Source organism: Canis lupus, chromosome 4, assembly GCF_003254725.2.
Source record: "Canis lupus dingo isolate Sandy chromosome 4, ASM325472v2, whole genome shotgun sequence".
In the NCBI taxonomy this organism is placed as follows: domain Eukaryota; kingdom Metazoa; phylum Chordata; class Mammalia; order Carnivora; family Canidae; genus Canis; species Canis lupus.
Genome location: NC_064246.1, coordinates 68,825,464 through 68,849,872, shown reverse-complemented (window position 1 = coordinate 68,849,872; position 24,409 = coordinate 68,825,464). Strand labels below are relative to the sequence as shown.

The following is a 24,409-nucleotide window of genomic DNA, read 5'->3' as shown; positions in this document are numbered from 1 at the left end:
AAACAACTGTCATTAGTAATGCTTCAGAGACTATTACAGGGAAGTAATGATCCAGCTGCCCCAGTGTAATACTGGAGTAATTATTTTAAGTTCAGACCTGAAGGAGACTGTTATGGCTATTTGATGTAGGAAGATATCACAGGACATGAACTACCCAAGCCTTTAGGAAGGAAACAAATGATCTGACCTTGTTTTATAATGAATTTTTTTGTTCTCTTACATTCTCATCTTTCAAACATACCATATCCTATCTTGCCTTTGGCCTGTTTCTTTTGAGCATGAATATTTCCAAGTGGTCAGTCCCTCCAAGGTTTGGGAACCCCAGCCTGGAAACTGAGGCAGTCCTGTCCTGGCCATTACCTGAGAGCACTGGCCATAAAGAAATAAGACTTGGGAAACAATGTCTTGATCAAGTCTGGTGAGGAGTTGAACCTTGGGAGCATGCAGGGCCACGGCTCCATAGATTACCATGACATCAGTCTTGGTCAGGCTCTTTTTCCCAGAAAAAAGACCCTGAAAGAGAGACATGAAAACTATGACTGAAGATGTTTCCTTTCCTCCATGTTGTTTCCTAATCCTAGAGACCACTACAGGGGCTAAGAAATGGGACTGGGATGATGAAAATTAGTCTAAATCTGATGTTCTTGCTAGGTCAAATTTAAACACCCGGGTCTGTGCTGTGGGTCTACTGGGCTTTGAAAGAAGTCCCTGTGAGAAAGTTTGTGTTAATTTTTATTTCTTAAATCCCTTTCCTTCAGGGGAAGCAGAGTGTACACAATGGAAATTCACCATGAGGCCTTAGCAGCTGGTAGAGGACAAACCTAGGCACACACAGAACTCCTTTGGACCTTATGGGTCAGTATTAGTGACAAAAACTGGTGTAGACCTGTTAGACAGGTAGTTGTTCTACAGGGCCTGAGCTGGGGCAGTCTGCACCTGGAAAAAAGACCTGGGGACAGGAACAACTATAATATGGAGAGGGATGTTCACTGAAGGAATCAGTGTCTCTTGCCCATGCTCTGACCAAAAGCTTTGGAAGAGAAAGTTATTCCTTTTACCTTACATCGATTCATGAAAAACTTTTCCCGATCTTGGAATGTTTTAAGGACTTTTAAAACAGTATCCAAGTGGCTCTCAGCACAGTATCCTAAAATAGATGTTATTCCCTAAAGTCAGAAAAGATAGGAATTTTGAGTTTGACCATTCACTTATACAACAAATATTTATGGAGCACCTGTTTTGTGTCAGGCACTCTTCTAGGTGCTGAGGACACAACAGTCAATAGAACACACCAAACTCCCTATCCTTGTGGTGCATGAAACTGGGGAAGTGACAGGGAAATGACATTAAATAAACACATAGATTCAGTAAACAAGTAAACATATAGTATTTTGAGGGTGACAAGTACTATGGAGATAAGGAAAACAAGAAAGGAGAACAGATGCTGCAGGTTAGGAGGAGTTCTCAATTTAAACAGGGAGGCTGGAGAAGGCTCCATAAACAGGGTGACATTGAGCAGTGTTCTGAAATAAATAAGGGAGCAAGCCATTGGACTGTGTGGGAAGGAGAGTTTCAAACAGGATGGGGAAATGGTGTTAGAAATAATGCCAAGAGCAGTAAGATAACTGAACATCTGACAAAGAGAAAATAAATAACATAATAAAAAAGCAGCTTCAAAAGTTCAGTGGGTCTAGTAGTTTCTGAACATTTAATATGGAAGAAAGGATCCTGTAAACATCTGAACATTTCTGAGGAGAATGTATAACAAAATACATTACAAATTTTTTATACTAGGTGATTTGTATTAGCCTGCAGAGTTTTTCTTTTAATTTACTTTTCATTTTTTTAATATACATGCTCTCCTTCCTCCACATTCACATACATTCTGCAGCCAAGCCAGGATAGGGAATAGGCAAAATTGTTTTGAAAAAGCTCTCCAGGTTATATTTATGCTTTCTCTAGGTTGAAAATCAATGGTATATAAGGTTACCTTCAGCTTGTAAATTCAATGATTTTAAAGTTTATGATCATATCCTTAAGTTAAAAAGGTGAGGCCAAAATATGCTAAAAATAGTTTTATTAAGGATAATTGAAATTAATTTTTAAAAAGATTTTATATATTTATTTGAGAGAGCAGGAGAGAGAAAGTTTGGGAGAAAGAGTGAGCAGGGAAGAGGGGTAGAAGGCAAATGAGAAGCAGGCTCCATGCTGAGAGTCCAATGAGGGGCTCTATCACAGGACCCTAGGACAATGACCTGAGCTGTAGGCAGACACTTAATTGACTGAACCACTCAGGTGACCTTGAAATTCATTTTTAGATATTTTTACAAACCTGGTTAAATAAATGAAGCATTGATCTTGGGATGCTGGTTCAATATTCACAAATCAATCAACATGATATACCACATCAACAAAAGGGTAAAAACCATATGATCATTTCAGTAGATACAGAAAAAGCATTTAACAAAGTACAACATCCATTCATGATAAAAACTATCAACAAAGTATGTTAGAGAGACTATACCTCAATATAATAAGACCATATATGAAAACCCTACTGCTAACATCATATTCAGTGGTGAAAAACAGAGATTTTCCTTTAAGATCAGGAACAAGACACGGATGTCCACTTTTATTCAACTTAGTACTGGAGGTCCTAGCCATAGCAATTAGACAAGAAAAAGAAATAAAAGGCATCCAAATTGATAAGGAAGAAGTAAAACTTTCATTATTTTCAGATGACATGATACTATGCATAGAAAATCCTAAAGATTACCAAAAAACTATTAGAACTGATAAATGCATTTAGTAAGGTCACAGGATAAAAAATCCATATACAGAATACTGTTGCATTTCTATACACTAATAATGAAATAGCAAAAAGAGAAATTAAGAAAACAATTCTCTTTACAATTACAACAAAATAATAAAATATCTAGGAATAAACTTAACTAAGTAAGTAAAAGATCTATACTCTGAAAACTATACAACACTGATGAAAAAAATTGAAGATAACACAAATGGGAAGCTATTCCATGCTCATGGATTGGAAGAACAAATATTGTTAAAATGTCTATACCATCCAAAGCAATTTCAGGCTTAATAAAATCCCTATCAAAATACTAACAGCATTTTTCACAGAATTAGAACAAATAATCTTGAAATTTGTATGGAACTACAAAAGAATCTGAATAGCAAAATCAATCTTAAAAAAGAATAATAAAACTGGAAGTATCACAATCCCAGATTTAAAGATATACTACAAAGCTATAGTAATAAAACAGTATAATGCTGGCATGAATATAGACACATAGATCAATAGAACAGAATAGAGAGCCCAGAAATAAACCCACAATTATATGGTCAATTAATCTTTTGATAAAGGAGGCAAGAATGGTGCTGGGAAAACTGGACAGATACATATAAAAGAATGAAACTAGATCACTTTCTCATGCCATACACAAAAATAACCCAAAATGGATTAAGGACTTAAATGTGGGACTTGAAACCATAAATATCCTAGAAAAGAGCACAAGCAATAATTTCTCTGACATTGGCCATAGCAACATTTTTCTACACATGTCTCCTGAGGCAAGGGAAACAAATGCAAAAATAAACTATTGGGACTACATGAAAATAAAAACTTCTGCACAGCACAGGAAACAAGCAACAAAACTAAAAAATAACCTACAGAATGGGAAAAGATATTAGCAAATGACATGTCTGATAAAGAGTTAGTATCCAAAATATATAAAAAGCTTATAAAAGTCAGCACCCAAAAAACAAATATCCAATTAAAAATGGGTAAAACACATGAACAGAGATTTCTCCAAAGAGGACATTACAGATGGCCAACAGACACATGAAAAGATGCTCAACATCGCTCATCAATCATCAGGGAAATGCAAATCAAAACTATAATGAGATATCACTTCACACCAGATGGCTAAAATCAAAACCACAAGAAACAACAAGTGTTAGCAAGGATGTGAAGAAACGGGAGCCCTCTTACACTATTGGTGGGAATGCAAACTGATACAGCCTCTAAAAAACAATATGAAGTTTCGAAAAGTTAAAAATAGAATTAAAAAAGTTAAAAACAGAACTCAAAAATGATAAAAATAGAACTACCCTATGACTCAGCAATTGTGCTACTAGGTAGCACAATACCCAAAGGATATAAGAATACAGATTTAAATGGGCACATGTCCCCCGATGTTTATAGTAGCATTATTAACAGTAGTCAAATTTGGAAAGAGCCCAAATGTCCGTTGACCAGTGAATGGATAAAGAAAATGTGGTATATAGATACAATACTACTCAGCCATCAGAAAGAATGAAATCTTTCCATGTGTAATGATGTGGGTGGAGCTAGAGAGTATTTGCTAAGTCAGTCAAAGAAAGACGATATATGATTTCACTTAACATGTGGAATTCAAGAAACAAAACAGATGAACATAGGGGAAAGGAAAAAAGGAGAGAGGGAAACAAACCATAAAGACTCTTAATGATAGAGAACAAATTGAGGGTTGATGGAGGGACGTGGGTGGGGGAACGGACTAAATGGGTGATGAGTGTTAGGGAGGGCACTTGTAAAGAGTATTGAATGTCATATGTACGTGATGAATCACTAAATTCTATACCTGAAACCAGTTTTACCATATATGTTAACTAACTAGAATTTAAATAAAAACTTGAAAGGAAAAAGATATAAATGTACTAACTAAAAAGTTAAGAAGTCAGAACTTTTGCTAAAAATCCATCCATCAATGATATCAAAGATAATAAACAGTCCTTTTCTGAATACAGATTCAAAGCAGCTACACTCCATTGCTCTTTTAGTAAAGAATCATTATCAAATTAGAGTTGGATACAGAAATTGGTTCTGAAAACTATTCATATTAACATCAAACAGAACTTATGGCTTGCTAAAAAATGTCTGGCAAGGCAAAACATTTTAACTCTTCCGAACTCCTCCCCCACTCACAAGATTCAGGTATAAGATTTGGAAAACATAAACTAAAGAAAATTAATGAAAAACAGAAATCATCCAGAGTCCTCCATCCAAACATAATAGCTATTTAATATTTTGGTATATTTCCTTCCAGTTTTTATAATTATAAAAATTAAGATCCCTCTCTATACTCAGCATTGTATCTTCATGTTTTTCACTTAATATTAAATGCACATTTTCATGTTGCTAAATTGTTTTCAAAACCATGATTTCTGGGGCACCTGGGTGGCATCGTTAAGCATCTGCCTTCAGCTCAGAACATGATCCCAAAGTCCTAAAATTCAGCCCCATGTTGGGCTCCCTGCTCAGCGGGGAGTCCGCTTCTTCCTCTCCCTCTACTCCTCCCCCTGCTAGTGCTTTCATTGTATCTCTGTCTCTCTCTCAAATAAATAAATAAAATCTTAAAAAAAAAAGATAACTTCTCATGATAGTGTAGTATTTCATGGTATGATACACCATCTTATTATAACCATTCCCCCACTGTTGGACATTTCCACTATGATAAATAATGCTGTGATGAATAAATGTATAAATCAATTTTAAAAAAGGAAAATAGAACTATCCTATGATCCAGAAATTTTTCTATTAGGTATTTATCCGAGGAATACAGACACACTAATTTGAAAGGATTTATGTATCTTTATATTTATAGCAGCATTATCTACAATAGACAAATTTGGAAGCAGCACAATTGTCCATTAGTAGATGAATGATTAAAGAAGAAGTGGTATGTATATAATATATATATATATATATATATACACATATATATATAATGAAATATTCAGCCATTAAAAAGAATGAAATCTTGCCATTTGTAACAACATGAATGGAGCTAGAGAGTATAATGCTAAGCTAAATAAATCAGTCAGAGAAAGACAAATACCATACATTTCACTCATATGTAGAACTAAAGAAACAAAACAAAACAAATGAACAAATGAACCAAGGGGAAGAGAGAGAGAGAGAGAGAGAGAGAGAAACCAAGAAACAGGCTCAACTATAGAGAACAAACTGAAGGCTGCCAGACGGGAGGTTGGTCATGTGTGTGTCTTCTTTGAAAATGTCTATTCATGTCTTCTTCCCACTTTTTAAATGGATTATTTGTGTTTTGGGTGTTGAGTTCTGTAAGTTCTTTATATATTTTGGGTACTAACCCTTTATCAGATATGTTATTCGCAAATACCTTCTCCTATTCTGTAGATTGCCCTTTAGTTTTGTTGATTGTTTTCTTCACTGTGCAGAAGCTTTTTATTTTGGTGAAACCCCAATACTTTATTTTTGTGTTTCTATCCCTTGCCTTGGAGACATATATCTAGTAAGAAGTTGCTATGACTGATGTCAAAGAGGTTACTGCCAGAGTCCTCTTCTAAGATTTTAATGGTTTCCTGTCTCACATTTAGGTCTTTACTCCATCTTGAATTTATTTTTTTGTGTATGGTGTAAGAAAGTGGTTCAGTTTTATTCTTTTGCATTTTGCTGTCCAATTTTCCCAATACCATTTGTTGAAGAAACTGTCTTTTTTCCATTTGACATTTTTTTCTGCTTTGTCAGAGATAAATAGACCATATAATTGTGTGTTCATTTCTGGGTTTTCTATTCTGTTCTATTGCTCTGTCTATTTTTGTGGCAGTACCATATTGTCTTGATCACCTTAGCTTTATAATATAACTTGAAGTCTGGAATTGTGATGCCTCCAACTTTGCTTTTCTTTTTTAAGATTGCTTGGCTATTTGGGGTCTTTTGTGGTTCCACAGGTGAAAGGGTTCAAGAATACACATCGTGGTGAGCACTACATTATACACCTAAAAGTAATATAACACTGTATGATAAGTATACTGGAATTAAACTTTTAAAAAATAATGAAGCATTGATATTTAATCAGGGAAACACCATTTTTCTGAGAAATTCTGTTGTATTATTTTTAATGTATCAGATTCTAAGATTGTCCTAAGACCTGCCAGTGGTTTTCTGGATGGAATTACTTATCATAAGAGGAAACTGAGAGAAAGGGACCCTACCTGTCGCTGATCTCCCAGTTGGTTGGGAGCAATCAGAAATTCCTTAATCTGTGAGCTTACAAAGTTTTTATCTTGACAGGATGCTAAGGTGGTTCCCAAGGCTTTCCAAAGGAATTTCTGGAAAACAAAAGATAAGTGACAGAATGTTAAAGGTTGGAGAGAAAAACTCCAATGAAAAGTGGAAAGCATTAAAACAGTTATCCAAAGGAAGAAAATTTGGGTGATTCTTCCTGTTTGCTCCCCCCCACCCACCCACCCAACCGCAGGGTCTGTCCTTAACTGGGCTCTTCTGTATTCCTCTACTCTGCACAAGGTGCAGGGTCATTATAATACTTTTTACCCCCTATTGTAAAGTTCAATTTTCTTGTCTTTGTGCTCAGAATTTCAGTTCTCGGCAACAGAGGGTCTTATTGATTACTTTCAGTGTATAGTCCCTGGTAGCTAATAAATGCTCAAAAACTGCTTTTAGAATACCCATCTTCAATGGACATATTATTATTCAAAGACATCATTAGAAATTCTTGACCTCTAAAGTCTATTAACTTATTTTATAGTTTAAGAGATTTAACCTATAATAGTTCTGAAAATAATACTTTGTAAGCTCTATTATTATCTCTTTCTCAGGAGTACAACTTCTGAGTTGTGCAGAAGTGCTGTAGAATGGTGTCCAGGGTGAAGGAGAAGAGTCATACAGGAACTTTTACACATATGTTGCGTCTTTAGTAAGGAACTCTGAGTGAATTGGGGAGGGAAAACCCCCAGTGAAAGAACACTGGCAAGAGAGCACATGGGGAATCAGTCTGTGGCTCCCAGACCCCTTAGAGGTGGTGAGAATTTTGAATTCCTCTGTAATAGAATGGACACCTCTGTAATGTCCAGATGGGGAAAAATCAAGTGGGATAGATAATGACTTCCTGTTTTCTCTCATTATAAGCCATATAAGATTTAGAAGTATGGCTGAAGGAATGGGGTAGCCCAGGAGTGGCTTCTGTTTGAATACCACAACACATGCCTGGATGTTAATATGTGTATGTGTATGTGTGTATACACGTGTGTGTGTGTGTATGTGTGTGTGTGTGTGTGTGTGTTATAGATAGATCTAGATTCTTGTGGAAGAAAGATACAAGGAAAATATTCACAAGAGGAGATATTTGCCATATGGCTAGAAAATAGAGGTCATGAAGTCCTAATTTGTTTTCTAAAACTCAAATCATTTGTAGCTATATAATATCAGATTGCCATCTCCTTATTTAAAACATCCATCTTGCCACACATGAGACAGAAAACTGGCCAGTTAGAAGTTTATTCCAAGGACTCTGTGGGGCTTGAAGGACTGTAATGATTGAGGGGTCATTATGGATCAGAATCTATGGCATAGGAGAAAAGGAAAAACTGGTAGCGACTGAGAGACATTTAGGAGAAATTGTACAGATTAGACCAACTGGGGTGAGAGGGGTCCATGAGGTGATAGAGCAGGTCAAACAACTGCAGAGTAAAAATCTGATGAAGCAGCACCATTGCATTCTTGGATTTCCAGGCAAAACACCCCCATGATAATGTAATTATAATGAGAAAAACTGCATCACACAGGAGTAAATACTAATTAGGGCTAAAGCTGCTAGAGTCCATTTAACTCCACCTTAGTGGAAGGACAGGGGAAAGTCTGGTGCTGCAGAAAAAAAACCCTGATGCCATGAAGGGGACTTCTGTGTAAAGGGTTAGTTAGCCTCATTGCCTCCCAATACTGTTGAGCTGCTGTTTCTCTGCTGATTTGGTCAGATTCAGTGTATTGTGCATTTCTCCTTTGAGACTTGGCAAGGAATCCCAGAAATCAGATACCCAGAACTGGGAAAAAATGTGATCAATTGCAAAAATAGCCAGAATCTTTCCATCCCATCCTTATCCATGCCTCCTTATTATGTGAGTTTCCAGATCCTCCTATCGGTATAGTCTGTTTCGCCACTCCTCAAATCTGGGCTGACCTTGTGACTTGTTTTGGCCCACAGAATGTGGCAGAAGTAATAGTGTGTCTGTTTGGAGCCCAGACCCCAGGAGACCTTGTATACTTCATTGTCACACTATGAGAGCAAGACTGGGCTGTCCTGCTGGAGGAGGAGAGACCACGAGGAACAGAGACTAGTTGTCTTAGTTGAGATCCTGGCACACCAGCCAATCCCCAATATATGCCAGTGAGACTAGTTGAGATGGAATGACTGCCCAGCTGAGCTCAGCCCAAACGGTCAACCTGCAAACGTGTAAACTAAGTAGGTGGCTATTATTTTAAGCCACTAGGGGGTAGTTTGCTATGCAGCTAAAGCAAACTGGTACACTCTTTCCTGTTGAGTATAATGGCTGAGGGCCATTTAAGCAGCTCACTGCTTGAACTGCTTTGCCTATCCATATCACCATTATCCTGGATTCATCTCATGAATCTGGAAGCTGTTGGATGGATGGTATTACATGGGATGCACGAGTCTAGTTTACATATGGGAAGATGAGGCATTGCTCATCAAATACTCCTGATGAGCACGTCTGCAGGCCTCATAGACCATAATTTGGAGAGTCAGTATGCTACCATATGAGAGAATCAATCAGTGATGGGAATTTTGAATATTGCATAGGAGAGTTGAAAGTTGATAATAGTTTGTTGGAATTGACACTTAATACTAGAACTGATGAGTTAAGAAACATTTTTCCAGAAAAAAAAATTAGAAAGGTTATAACCATAACAATAATCTTCATCTATTTTTATTGAGCAGAAGTCTTGGGCCAGGCACGTACTTCACTAGGGACTTTACATATATTATCTCTTTGAACCCTTATATCACTACAATACTCAGACCTGGGTATAATTTCCATTTTAGATGAATATACTGAAGTTCTAGAGAAGTTAAGTAATTTATCTAAAGTTACATATATAGTAAGGAGTAGAAGCTGGATTCAAACTCCATTTAGAATGAGTGGCTCCAATGCAGAGGGTTAGGTGGAAGCCATTCAGGAACAGAGGAAGGAGAAAGCTGGACTCTGAGTATTCTTTCAGTTTCAGTATAATAAGTTGTTAAATTGTGGTAGATTGTTTCTTGTAGCCTACCTCACAAAACTGGCCCAGTGGAAACTAAGGCATAAACTGACATTAAAACAGTGCTGTGACAGGGACTACTATTTGCCTTCATTATCTATTTTTATTCCTTCTTCTTCTTCTTCTTCTTCTTTTTTTAAAGATTTATTTATTCATGAGAGAGAGAGAGAGAGAGAGAGAGGCAGAGACATAGGCAGAGGGAGAAGCAGGCTCTTCTCAGGAGCCCCATGTGGGACTCGATCCTGGGTCCAGGATCACGACCTGAGCTGAAGGCAGCTGCCCAATCACTGAGCCACCCAGGCGTCCCTTTTCCTTCCTTCTTTAAAACAGAACACCTGGATTTCAACCAGGTATGTATCTATCTCAAAGGTGCTATATTACTCAGTTTTCCTTGCAGCTAGGATAGTCCTATGAGTAATTTTTGGTCAAATGCAAGGTGTAGAGAAGGTAGCGTTTTTCTAGTAATTTCTCCCTCTTTTTTGGTGGTAGTACAGACAAATTGGAAGTTGAGCAGCCAATTTAGGTCATGAGCTAGGAAGTAAGGTCCCTTCGTTGAAAAACCAACCTTTTCAAGGGAGATGTTGCTGTAACTGTCCATTTGCTCATTGAAATCTTGACTCAGTTGAATGGTCCAGGCTACATCACCGATCTTCCATAAGGATTCTTTGAGCAACTGTTCAAGGAAGTGGAAGTTAGATATAAATATGACTGTTTAGTGTACTTTCTTGGTATTTTTTTGTTACTTTATTTTTTTTTAAAGTATAAATATATATTAACTAGGACTGTTCATTTTCCCATTTAAGAAAACTGGTTATTTTGGCACTTTTCCTCTTATTTTATTAAAGTTTGTTTATTTATTTATAATCTCTACACCCAATGTAGGGCTCAAACACACAACCCTGAGATCAAGAGTCACACTCTCCTCCAACTGAGTCAGCCAGGTGCCCTTTTCTTTGTTTATTTTAATAGCCATATCCTGTATGTTCTGAATTCCCATTAAGAACAAGTTACATAGAAGGTGGAAGTAACTCCATGTAAGTGCTTTCCTTTTTCCCCTTAAATTAAAATTGCCTGAAGTCTTAAAATAGAAACTAATTCATTTTGAAACTTAAATTGAAGTTAACATTTTTCAAGTTTTAAACAGATTTGGAAAAACTTCATTTGTCAGTGTTTGTTTTATTACATACCAGAAGAAAAAGAAAGGGACATTTTTTGGAATAAAGAATTAAAATGTCTTGAAGAACCAATTAAATGTACAAGTACATTTTGCTAACTTCAGCTCTAGTGGCTAAGCATTCCTGGTTTCACCAATTGTTCTGAGCCAGAGCTTCAGTCAGCCATCTGAACCCATCTCCTTCTTCATTGAACAATACATAAAAAGGTGTTTTTGTCTTTTTTGGAGGACAAAATCCGTTGTACTTTCTAAAGTCAGTTATTTCTCTTGTATCTTCCCCACTTTAAACTTAGGAAAGGACATTTAATGTCAAAACCAATAAAGATGTCTACATATTTTCTTGGAACTCATTCAGTGAGTGGGCCCTTTGAAGAGAAGAAATTAAACCACCTTGGAAGTCTGAGAGAAGAAGGCACAAGTAAATAGTTTTGGGAGAAGAAGGCTAAATGGAAGTACACTCAAGATTGGAAGAGGGAAAGGAGAAGAATGTTCTTAGGGCTTCCCTCTTGAGAGGGAATCTTCCATAATGGTAAGAACAGTTACTTTAGAATGGTAGCAGGGGAAAATAAGGTAGGAATTTTGAGGGAAAGAAGGTGGAAGATAAAAGAAGCATGGATATAGGAGGAGAGGTGGATCCTAGAATTAAAGACCAGGAAAGTAAAGTAGTTGCTTTAAAATCTCACACTGGGTAAGAATCACTTGTGGGAGTCTGTAAAGCATGCCAGTTCTTAAGAACCCATCCTACAGATTTTGATGCTCCAAGGAGGAGTGATGGGACATGGAGGTGATGCCGAAAGGTCACTAAAACTTGACATTTTTAAAAAGCCTTAGTTAATTTCTATGAAAGCAGCTTATGAACTGAGACCCTGCAAGGTTAAAAGCTCCCTTTCCATGGGTTCCTTGACCTCCTGAAATTTTATAGGCTCCTGAAATTAGGATCCTCTGTGCACAACCATGGTTCAACTCCTATCTGCAATTTACCATTTTGGGGATTTGGCACTGTCTGTGGCATTGCTCATTTGCAGAAGTCCCAAAAATTTATGGATGAGAGATTTTTTTTTCTGGAAAAATGGCATAATGTCGCCCTTTGGTTTTTAGAAATCAGGAAAAAATACAGTGAGAAGCAGAAAGAGGAGCAAATAGAGTTGTATTTAGAAGCATAGAAGCAGAAAAAAAGGTCAATTTACTTAAATGGTAAAAGAATGCAATTACAAGGAGAGGAAAGAACTGGAAATTAGAAAAGATTTGAGAAAGACACAGAGAAAAATATTAGTAAGTGAACTCTTCAATACTATCTTAAACTCTTAACCAAATTGAAGACTAAAGGTTATTGTTCAAACTATGGTGATGTAGAGACTGTAATGCTTAAGTTATCAACTTCTAACATTCCAGTCCTTTTCCCAAGGAAAGGAAATGTTTACTGCCCTTTGGAATCTGGATCTTTTTTCGTTAAGATGGGTGACTCTACCTGATTTTATCACCCCATCATCAACAGTCAGTCTAGAAGCTACCCTTACCTGAAGCAGCATGGTTTCCCATAGAATGATGCTGGTGTTCTTTCCTAGAAATAGAAATTAAAAATAGAAAATAAAGTCAGGATTCTGTTTCTCCCTTGCTAGTTCCCCAGTGGATACTGGAGCTCCACTTCAAGCTTTACACAGGATGATTGTTTCAGATGAAATTTACTACGTTGCCAACTTTAAGTCCTAGCCACATAAGCAAAAAGTCTTTTTTTTTTTTTTAATTGGAGTTCAATTTGCCAACGTATAGCATAAGCAAAAAGTCTTTAATCCATGATACAAATCTAGACTTTTTGCTAATTTCAACAGTAAGTACTTAAATGACCATATTTTAACATAAATAACATAAATAGTAATGACTTTTTAGAACAATACCAAAACAGAGTTTCTCTAAATATAAGAAAAAGACCAGAGCAAAAATAAAAGTTTCTGCTAAGAATATTACCCACCAGATCCTACTGTAGTACAAGTATGTGGTAGAGAATTAGAACATAAGGAATCAAGGAAAAAGTATAGCTGTCTACCTTGCATGTCAAGTTCATCATTTTAATTGTCTAACATGAGACTTAGGCAGAGAAGTGGTGCCTCATTTCTTTGTGTTCTTGCCTCCTTGGATAAAGACCCAATCCCACTCCCTTGTACCTTCCAGAGACTGCAGAAGCTCAGGAAAGCGTGTTTTCCACAGGTCTACCAATTTTGGGTGAATTATCTCAGGCAGTATCTTCAAAAGTCCTATTGCACCAGCCCCACGTAATTTCCCTAAACTGGCAAGTATAGATATTACCTGAAAAATGGAAGATAAAAAGTTAATCCAGTGGAAGGTTATTTAAAAGGCCCATCTGCCTTTTCCTTTTACCACTGTCCTGGATGCCCCTGATTCCTACAGTAGATAATCTTTTAACAAATCATCAGTCTATTCTTACCTTAGAGAAAAGCTAATACTTAGATAATCCTCCCCAATTTTCATCTGAAGATAAAGGTGAAAAAATATATAGAAACCTTCAACCAAAAATAAATGGAAGGTACCAACACTTAGATACATTTGTTAGTTAAATAAGGGCATGTGGAAATGTTATCTGAGCAAATGATACATATGGGGGAAAGAAGGAAATCTAAATAATAGATGTGGAATTTGTTTGAATGGTACTTCGGGATCAAATTCACTCTATGCTTATTTTAAAATAATAAATTAAGTTTAACAAGCATTTCAGAGCTAGAAGATAATCTTGCCAGTAATCTTAATGAGTGTCATTAGTGTAGCAGAACATTTATTATGCCATTTTCGTGTTTCTTTTGGTTTGCAGTTGCTGTGTAATTTTTATTAACATTTATTTAGAATTGAATGATCTATATTGGCCTAAATTTATCCCCACATTAGTTATTCATAACTCACTCACCAGAAGTCTGGCCAATAGCTGTTGTGGTGAAGGAAGTTTCACTGGGAAGAGAAAGCGATTTTCATTATTGCTGTGGGGGCTAGAGAAATTTAGATTGGGGTTGGATATATAATCAAAGCACCATAGCCTTTCTGGAAATGAGCCTCAGAAATGTTTTACTTTGTTTCTGAATGTACGCACCAGCTCCTGTAGAGATGACAAGTGCTGTTGACTCTTTGGCATCATTCTTCTTCCTCTCCTCTGCCATAATCAAACTTCTGATGATATTAAACAGGTAGTCCAGAGTTCCTGTATATTCTGCAGGTACTACAAAAGTCAGGATTCTTGGCCATAACACCTGTGGAAAACAAGGCAAGATGCAAGGATTGTTCATTCTTCCATGATTTCTCCTTGGTCCTCACTGCGGGTTTCCCTCTGATTCAGAGCATGTTCCCCCACCTGTTATCATCATTATTATTATTATTATTATTATTAATAATAATAATATTATTATTATTGCTCTTCAGGCCAAATCAAAATGGAATCATGAAATAAAATCTCTGCACTGCACATTCATTTTCAGGTGCTAGCTGTAATGAGTATTACTGAGTGTTTTCTGCTGGAATTTAGGGCAGGACAATTCTTCCTTGAGAAGAAGTGTTCTAGGCAGTTTGGGAAGTCTAGCATCCTTGGGCTCCACTCACCACCAAGCCTCGTGTCAGTGTGACAACCCAAAATAAGTCCTATATGTCCCCAAACCCCAAGATGAGTGCACTGCTCTGAGAGGGAAAGATTAGGAACAGAGAGTGAATGGGCTGTTGTTACTGTTTGTGCTCTAAGTGCTGACCTTCGTGGTTTGGAGTTCTGGAGCACTTGGTTTCTTTAGTCAGTCTGTTTCATATCCTGTGGAAAACTCCCTTGTCCTAATGGGAACCTAGGTGTCAACATGGACTGTTCCCTTTGTCTTGCCATCCAGATTTAATCACGAAACCCGATCCATTTTTCATTATAAGGTCTCCCATGCCCCTCCGTATTTCCTTCCTACTTTCTCATGCCTCCTCTCCAGTTCCTGTGAGTTGCATCTGATCTCATGCTCACCCACTTTGCTTTCAGTCTACTTCTATGTAAATCCACTGATCTCTTACAGTTATTGTTTTAAATATTTAGCGCTAGCTTAACATTTTGAATGGCTCATTAATAACAAGCTAGGAATGTGGCATGTCAGGCCCATTAGAGTTTGGGCCTACATTTCTTTTCATCATTTACTTTCTACATTGAAATATTTCAAACTGTAGTGTGCCTCAGAAATATTGGTATTTGTTTGCAGGGCAGATTCATAGACCCTATGCCCAGAATGCTGATTTAGTAGATGTGGGAGGTGACCTGGAGACCTGCATTTTAAAGAAATATTTTAGATAATCCAAGAACCACACCTTAAAATGCCCTTGTAGATGAAGCCTCTGATCCACTTAAATTGGTCTGTTGATTGTCTCTTGTCTGTGTCATGCATTTCTGGCCAGTTAATCCTTTCTCAGGTCATTTTGCGTAAGGAAAATACAGATTCCAAGGCTCCTCCCACAAAGGTCTAGATTATTTTTAAGCCTCAGGTGTGGCTTGAGAATGTGTGCTTTCTACACCTTCCCAGATGAATGGGGAAAGTTTAACATTCATTGAATTAGAATCTCCGCTCACCACGCAATGATATGTCTAGGTGTGCAGGGGAAGAAGAGAAGTTTTTGAGGAATTACTCTAGGCTGGGCACTGAACATCTCAATGCACTTCCTCTATTCAGAACATCAAAAAGCCGATGATGACACATGAAGGACAAATTCATGTTTTTACTCCTAAGTGGGCAGAGCTTCAGAAGATAATCTAAGTAACTGCCAGTGTGACAAAAGACCCCTTACCTGGGGCATTCCAATGACCAAAGGGTCTAGGGTTTTTAAGACCTCGAGGCTTATTTCCCGGACAGATTTCTCTCCCTTTTCATCCTTAAGGGAGTTGGGTTTCATTGGCTTTTCCTTCAAGAAAGATGAAACAGTGACTTGTTAATCATCCTTCTTGTTGGTCCCTTCTGACCTTACTTGGATGTGTTCTTAGACTCTGGGGTGCAGGATGCAGTCACTCAACCAAAAAGGCTCATGGAACCCAGCGATTTTGGTCTTCAGTCCTTAATTTCTGTTTTAAAGTCTTCCTTGGAGGAATGGGTTAGAAAAAACTCTGCTGGATAGAGCAGAAAAGCAAAAATTGTGAGGGTCCTTGAACTACAGATACTCCCTGTCTCCCTGAGGCCTTTGCTGTTTTCTCGGGGGTGGGGATGGGAGTGGGAGTGGGAGTCAGAGTGTGTGTGGGGGCGAAGATTTTCAAAGACACTGCCCCCTAGCGGAGTGGATTGTAATTTCAGCTATCATGGACTTGCTAAGATCTGGATCTGATGCACATGCTTTTCAGGAAGCCAACCCCAGTGCGGCAACTATGGATGCCTCTTGTTTTCTCTGAAGTAATTCACTTTCTACACCCTTGTCCCAAGCCGTTGAGGACAGGTTGCCTTCTCAGGGAAAACCATGATGTCACCCATCTTGAATTTATCATAAGTTATAATGATACCAATGAAAGAGAATTGAGAATGCTAGAGACCGAAAAATTTATCAATAAAAGCGGTAAGACTGAAATATAACTTCTAAATCAGTCATTGAATTGAGCCCTCATTGAGTTAACTGCCCTTGTGACAGTGTAGCTTTCAAAACTGCACCCTCATCATACCAGGTTCTTGTTGGACATGGCAAACTGGGAGAAGATATAATCAATCAGTGGCCATCCTTCCCGGGCTTCAATGTAGCATTTCTCACACATGGTTTGGATGAGGAGGAGAGTGGAATTCCTTACCTAGAATCAGAAAAAATGTACTTGCAGCATTTTACTACATCGGGTGGAACATTAATTTAGCTTCTCCTACTCTTTAACCTTCATGAATCATTTAGTGGGAACCTTTCCAAAAAGGAGTATCAATTGAATGATGGTACTATATATAGATGGAGCAGGAAGCCAGCTAGAGCTTATGATTTAAGGGTTACTGGAAAGGCTCTCTTTAACCAAAATCTTTCTCCCTAGCACCCAAGACATGTCCTTTATTACCGTAGATTAGGAAATATTGGTATTGTGGGCTAAATCTCTGCCTTGCTTTAAAAATCCTCAGTGAAAGATAGCATCGTGAACTATAGATCTGCAATCCTTTATCTACAATTTCAAAGCCCAAACAACTCTGGACACTGGAATTTTGTTTCTTGAGTTTGGTGCTAATTCATTTGGTGGCAAAACCCAACTCAGCTCTTAAAACTGTAGTCTTTACTTATTCTATGTACTGTAGATCTGCATATATTTTCTTGCAGAGATATTAATGCATTTGATTGTGGCTACTGTCACAGTAATATTTTTCTAAAATCAGGAAGGTTGTGAGTTCCGAAATATATCTGGCTTCAGGGATTAGAACAAAAGATTATGAACCTGTACTATAACTTGTAAATAAGTAAATTTGTTTATTGGATTGCTTCCCTCGAGGATAGAAAGCTCATATCTAAATCTTTACTGAATGGGTCTTTTAATGGAGAGTTGTAAAAAAATTTTTTTTGAATAGGGAGGCAGGGCCACAAGGTAGCAATTAGCATAAAGGCACCAGTAATTTACCTAAGCGAGGGAGAAAAAAGTTATGAATTCTCTATTTTTGAGGGACACCTGGATGGCTCAGCGGTTGAACATGGCTCAGGGTGTGGTCCTGGAGTTCTGGGATGGAGTCCTACATCGGGTTCCCTGCGAGGAGCCGGCTTCTCGCTCTGCCTATGTCTCTACCTTCTCTCTGTGTCTCTCATGAGTTAATAAATAAAAATCTTTTTTAAAAAATATAAATTCTCAAAAAATATATATAAATTCTCTATTTTTGCCTGGGGACTTCCTTAAAGTTTCTGTCCTATTTTATTCTACCCTAAACTCTCTTAGTAATTTTATAATTGGCTTGGCCACTTACTGGGCCAAGTTTTTATATATAATCACACCATTGCTTTTTAATTTTTTATAATTTACTGTTTTATTTATTTTTTGTTTCAATTTTTAATTTAAATTCTAGTTAACATATAGTGTAATACTAGTTTCAGGAGTAAAATTCAGTGATTCATCATTTACATATAAAGTTAATATATGTTCATTTGTTTTATTTCTCAGATTCCATATAGAGTGAAATCGTATGGTATTTGTTTTTCTCTGACCTATTTCACTTAGCATAATTATTGTTTTTTATTGTATGGCTTTTATTATAGTCACTGCAGATGAAAGTCTCATAGGGAATTTTCTTCTTTTCATTGGTTCCTGTATAAGGCTTTGATCCAAACAAAATATGGTTTTAACAAAAAAATACAGTAATTTCTATTTTTTAAAATTTGTTCCAGTACAAGTTATATATTTTTTCTAATATGGAAAACTTTAATCAAATAATCCAGAAATATTGTGCAATCCCCTATGTCAAGACTTGCTCTAGATGTTCCCTAGTTGAAAATAGGATATCTAAGCTAAAAAACAAAAGACTTAGCGGTTATTATTTTTTGGAGAAAGATATATTATTTTTATAATTAATTTTTAAACTATTTGAAGAGCATAGTACTGTGATGCTCTGGGCAAAAATCTTTTTTTTTTTTTTTTCTACTGAGAAACCCTCGAACTGAATGTACTTTAAAACTTTAACTTGATATAATTTATCTTTCAGGGAAAGATGGAATTCTATTAAAAATGGAATTCATAACTGAGTTCTTAAAGAATTTCATTAATTCCTAAAACTACCATCAACAAAATCAAAGTCCCCATTAATTCTCTAACTTTTATGTTGAGGTCACTCATGACGACTTTGACTGTTCTTTCAATTGAAGTGATGTGATCCCGCAACTTGGGCTCTGAAAGACAGGGATAGAAATTAAGAGACTGGGTTCAGTAGGAGTACAGTTGGTTCTAGGATTGATGAAAATCCATTAGAGTTATGGTACACAATTGCAAAGTCTTTTGTCCATAACATTTCACGTTATTCAATTTCCTCTTACCCTCTTCTTTTTCATTTTTTAAAAGATTTTATTTATTTATGAGACAGAGAGAGAGCATGAGTCAGGGGGAGGGGCAGAGGACAAGGGGGAAGCAGACTCCCTGCTAAGCAGGGAGCCCCATATGAGGCCAGATCCCAGGACTCTGGGATTGTGACTGAGCCCAAGACAGATGCTTAACCCACTGAGCCACTCAGGCACCCCTCTTATCTCCCAATTTTTGAAAGATATTTATTGTTCTCTTTGCTCCCAGTTATATTTGGTTTCATCTTAAAATGTTAGGTTCCAAAGTGGACTCAATATATCACGCCCAGTGGATTAGCTTTAAATTTCGTGAGACTACTTCATATATCTTGTCTGCTGATTTTTCAGTAAATCTCAGAGCTAACGGAATTTTTTGAAATGATGTAGAATAAAAATGAATTCTCATATTTTATTGAATCCAGATAACATCAATTTTATGAGACACCATTATTTTATATTGTACCAAAAAAACCTTATAGTGGCTGATTATAATTAAAGATGCTATCAATTATGCAATGCATTCCAATATAATGAAAATATGTGCTTCTTGGCATTAATAAAATATGATATTTCATTAAATTCTGCTCTTTTCTAAATGTACTAATCTCTTGAATATTGTGCATTCCTCCCACATACCCCCTATTTATTGGGCCACTTAGGCAGCTTACTAGATCTTCTAAATTCTAAATTTGATTTTCAAATATTCTACTTCTCCCTCTCAACTACTTATGTCTATAAATATCTGAAGAGGAGAAGTAAGTGAAAATGCCTGTTTAAAAACGTAGATTGTAGGGGTGCGTGGGTGGCTCAGTCGGTTAAGTGTCTGCCTTCAGTTCAGGTCATGATCTTAGGGTCCTGGGATCAAGCTTGGTGTTGGGCTCAGTGGAGAGTCCATTTCAATCTCTCCCTGTGTTCTTCCCCCTGCTCATGCTCTTTCATGCACTGTCTCTCTCATATAAATAAAATCTTTACAAAAGTAGTAGATTGTAGATGACCAAGAAGACAGAGCTTTACTTGCATATGATCTTCTATAAACTCCCCAAAGACACAGAATAAAGTTAGAGAATGCATAGGCTTCAGTTTGCTTCTTGGCACAAAATAAACCACTCTGGCTTTATTCCTTTGCTTACCCTCAGCATTGATAGCCGATCTTAACAAAGTCAAGATTCCCATTCGAGTGGTTTCATTATTACTTCTCATTTGTTCATCAAAAAATTCCACCAGGTCTGCAGGGTTGGAATGGGCTGCAGGTTTAAGAAATACTGAAGTCATAAGAACTCATTTTCACCTTAGATAAAATACTTGTGAATGGGAAAAGTGGAATTCCATGAAGATTGGCAAAGTCACTCTTTGGTTGGTAACTAGATTTTATTACATTGGTGTATCTTTAGTATCACAGAATTAAGCAGTTTGGCAAAGAGAGTTTTATATACCTAGGTCAACATCTGTTCATACCTGTGAATATGACTTTATTTGGAAATTAGTTGTTTTTTTTTTAACAGATGGAATCAAATTAAGATAAGGTTATTAGGTTGGGCCCCGATTCAGTATAAAAGGAGAAAAGGAGAGAAGACACGGGAGAACACATTGCGAACGTGGAAGCAGAGAATGGAGAGATGCTTCACTAGTTGTGGAGCTGGAGAGCTACAAGGGTAAGGTAGGAAACAGGGAAGAAAGAGAACAGGCCTGGCTGGAGTAGAATAGTTTGGGTTTGAAATTATTAGCGGTAGAGTGAAGTAGTTAATTAGTTGGGCATAGAAGCAGAGGGATCAGTTAAGGGAGAATTAGAACATAATAGAAAGGTATTCAGTGAAATAGTAGAAATGACATATTTTGGGGAGGGTGGAGGTATGGGAGGTATGGAATTGCTTTGGTCCTTACTTTTTAGGGTCTATGATGGAACATAATTTTTATACTGACTCTGAGAACTTGGTACCTTCCCTATGACTTGCACCAGGTACTCTAACCAGACAATGGGTGGGATTGTGTTGTGAGAGAACAAGAAGGAAGGGGAAAGAGTGAAGGAGGGAGAGACAGAGAGAGAGAGAGAAGGAATAGATACTAAGAGATGAGAAAAAAGCATGACTTTGGGTTTGACACAGTTTCAAATAATCTCAAATACCAAGAAAAAAAGCGTTTCCTAGCCCTAGAATTACCAACTTACCTTGGTTTGCCTAGAAATAAATCCGTGCATATGTGGTCAATTTATTTTTGACAAAGGAGCCAAAAAAATATATAACGGGGAAAGGATAATCTCTTCAATAAATGGTGTTGGGAAAACTGGACAACCACATGCACAAGAATGAAACTGGATCCCTACCTTATACTACATACAAAAATCAAATCAAAATAAAGACATGAATATAAGACCTGAAACCATAAAACTCCTGGGAGAAAACAAGTGGTAAGCTCCTTGACATTGGTCTTGGCAATGATTTTTTGGATTTGACACCAAAAGTAGAAGCGCCCAAGGCAAAAATAAACAAGTGGGACTATATCAAACCAAAAATCTTCTGCTTGGCAGTAAAAAAACCCACAAAAACCATTAACAAAATGAAAAAGCAACACATGGGATGGGGAAAATATTTGCTAGCCATATATCTGATAAGGGAGTTATTTCCCAAAATATGTCTGGAAATTTTCTGGTTTTAGAACTAAAAGTTCTATCCCTTGAAGTCCTTTAGTTCCAGGCAAACCAGGATGATTGGTTATCCTATCTGTTGCTCTTCTTTTAGGAATGGGTAGGATAGGAAGAGGCACAGAAAATAGTAAGCTGAAAGAATGTTATGTCTGTGTGTGAAATAACTAATGTGACCCTTCATCACTGTGTCATCATCACTGGGAGACATTTTTATTAAGAACCCTCAGGACACTGGGTCCTACCTAGAATGAGGAAACAGCTTGAAGCTTCAAGTTCATTTTCCTTTACTGGAGGCTCTGGAAGTCTGCACACCTGAATGAGAAAGAAGAATGAGGTGGGAGATATTAAAAACAGAAAACCAGTAGAAATGAAACAATCAGATCTGACAGTAGGGTTTTCTTACCTGGTTGAGTAAATTGATGAAGATGGTTTTTCTCAAGTCCTTTGGAAGGGCAGTGTCATAAAGGACCACCGCGGTCAGTATTTGTTTTAGACTCTAGAATGGAAGCTTTCAAAGGTTAGTTGGAGGCTGCCCATGAAGCAGTAGCACAGGAGGTGGAAGACAAATAATTATGTTTTGTGAGGAGAACAAACCCATATCTTCCTGCAGTTACCAGTTTTCTTGAGTGATTCTGGCCCCTCTGCCTTAGTCAATGCCTTACAGCAGCTTGAAAAGAAAATTCCTAATCCCTTTTTGGAGATCCCATCACCCAGCTATGCCAACCTCTTCTCTACCTCATGTTTCTCAAAAAGTATTTAAGTTCAGCTGCCCAAACCAGTATTTCAGTTCCTCAGGACCTCTTGAGACTATCTTCTGGGATGGTCACCGGTAGACTTTCTGAATCAGTTCCTTTAGGGTGTGGTTCTTACCTGAGTGATGTGGAAATCAATTTCTTTGTCTTTATACTGGTTCAGGAGCCAGGGTACCTGGTCCAGGGCATATTCACAGAGGTCTTCTCGATGCAGCAGCAGGCTCACTGTGGGGCCATGCGCCTTAATGATGGCCAACGTCTGCAGGGGCAGCCAACAAACAGCACTTCTAATACTTCACTATGATTTTTATACAGTTCTCAGAATACCAGGAGCTTTAGACACCCCCCAAAGACTTTCCTCACTACTTCCAACCAAGAAAGAATTCTTTAAAAGATGTTTAGGTTAAAATCATTGCATGAGGCAGTTATATTTATCTTTGTATTTATAGCTCGATTTACATCTGTATCTATACTGATACTCATTTCAATATTTGCTCCTCTTTCTATTTCTTTAAACTTTCCCCAATAGTCACTTTCTGTCAATAAATAATAAATTTAAAACTTCCCTCATATTAAAAAAAATTCTTCAGTTCTCTATCACTTTGAGCTCAATGTTGTTTCTTTCCTTTTTTCAAAAAAAGGAAGTGATGAATCACTAAATTCTACTCATGAAATCAATATTACACTATATGTGAACTAACTAGAATTTAAATAAAAACTTGAAACAAACAAACAAAAAGCAAAGTTTTCTGAAAGAGACGTCTATGTTCGCTATCTCCACTTCCTACCTCTCATTTACTTCTGCTGACATTAAAATATATATATATATATAAAATGTAATGTAAGTAGATTAATTGTAAAAATTTAGAAATCACACAAGTTATGATGAAGTAGTAAACAGTATTCAAATTGCTGATAGATAATCACTGTTTAGTGTAATTTAGTATGTTTTTTAAATTTGCTTGACTTATTCTTTCTATATTTTCTCTGTACATTTTAATTTTTAAAAACCTGATGCCATTCTTTGATATATAGTTCTACATTCTGCTTTTTCTACCTAATACTATGTGATGGATTTTTTTCTGTCAGGTAAGTTTTGTTGTCTAGCAAACTGTCTCAAAACTTAGTGGCTCAGAATAACAACCATTTATTTCACTCAACTGTGTGTCAGCTGGATGATTCTTTTAAGCAATTGGACATTTCCAAGCAATGGACGCTTTTCAAGATTATTCTTGCTAAAGCACTTAACAATAGACTCTCCATAGATCTCCCTTGGCTTCTTGAAAATTATTCCTTAGTTTCTAAGATCTCATTCTCCTTGCTTAGAACCCTTCAAAGGTTTCTTATTTCCTATTTAAAAAAAAAAAGTCCAAACTCCTGTTTAGCATTCAAGGCTCTTCATTATGTGGCCAAGACCAAAACCTTTTCTGGTTTCATTTGCTTCTGCCTCTTTACAGCCCCTTTCTCTTCTCCCTTTCCCTTTCACCTGCCAGCCTCACTCAAGTGCACATGTTACCCTGTCTCCAGCCTCTGCTTCAGCAGCTTTTATTGTCTCTTTAGGGAATGCCTCTTGCTGGGGGTGAAAGTCTTTAGAAGCTGCAAGCTCAGTTTCAACATCACAGCCTTTGCAAGTACTCACCACAGGAGTTTAGGTGCTTCTCTCTCTGTTCCCTTATTACTGTGTGCAACTTCTTGTCACTTATCTAACTCTTTCTGTGGGAAGCTAGGGA

The 24,409-nt window shown here is 37.1% G+C and overlaps 1 protein-coding gene across 9 annotated transcripts in view; it reads right to left on the bottom strand.

Moving 5' to 3' along the window:
* MROH2B (maestro heat like repeat family member 2B) overlaps positions 1-24,409 on the bottom strand; it is a 62,989-nt gene that overhangs the window by 27,660 nt on the left and 10,920 nt on the right. For 8 of the 9 annotated variants that reach the window (XR_003131663.3, XM_025436362.3, XM_025436361.3 and 5 more), the window contains 15 exons: positions 22,798-22,938; positions 22,331-22,423; positions 22,170-22,239; positions 20,417-20,530; positions 19,048-19,121; positions 16,948-17,070; positions 16,092-16,205; positions 14,386-14,542; positions 14,206-14,246; positions 13,451-13,592; positions 12,806-12,849; positions 10,680-10,787; positions 7,036-7,152; positions 1,059-1,166; positions 361-513 (listed from right to left, as the gene is read on the bottom strand). Coding sequence is in view for 8 of the 9 variants with exons in the window: in XM_025436362.3 (XP_025292147.1) it covers positions 361-513; positions 1,059-1,166; positions 7,036-7,152; positions 10,680-10,787; positions 12,806-12,849; positions 13,451-13,592; positions 14,206-14,246; positions 14,386-14,542; positions 16,092-16,205; positions 16,948-17,070; positions 19,048-19,121; positions 20,417-20,530; positions 22,170-22,239; positions 22,331-22,423; positions 22,798-22,938 (1,599 nt within the window). In the remaining variant the exon portion in view is untranslated. The remainder of the gene's footprint in view (positions 1-360; positions 514-1,058; positions 1,167-7,035; positions 7,153-10,679; positions 10,788-12,805; positions 12,850-13,450; positions 13,593-14,205; positions 14,247-14,385; positions 14,543-16,091; positions 16,206-16,947; positions 17,071-19,047; positions 19,122-20,416; positions 20,531-22,169; positions 22,240-22,330; positions 22,424-22,797; positions 22,939-24,409) is intronic. The other variant, XM_025436365.3, reaches the window with a different exon arrangement.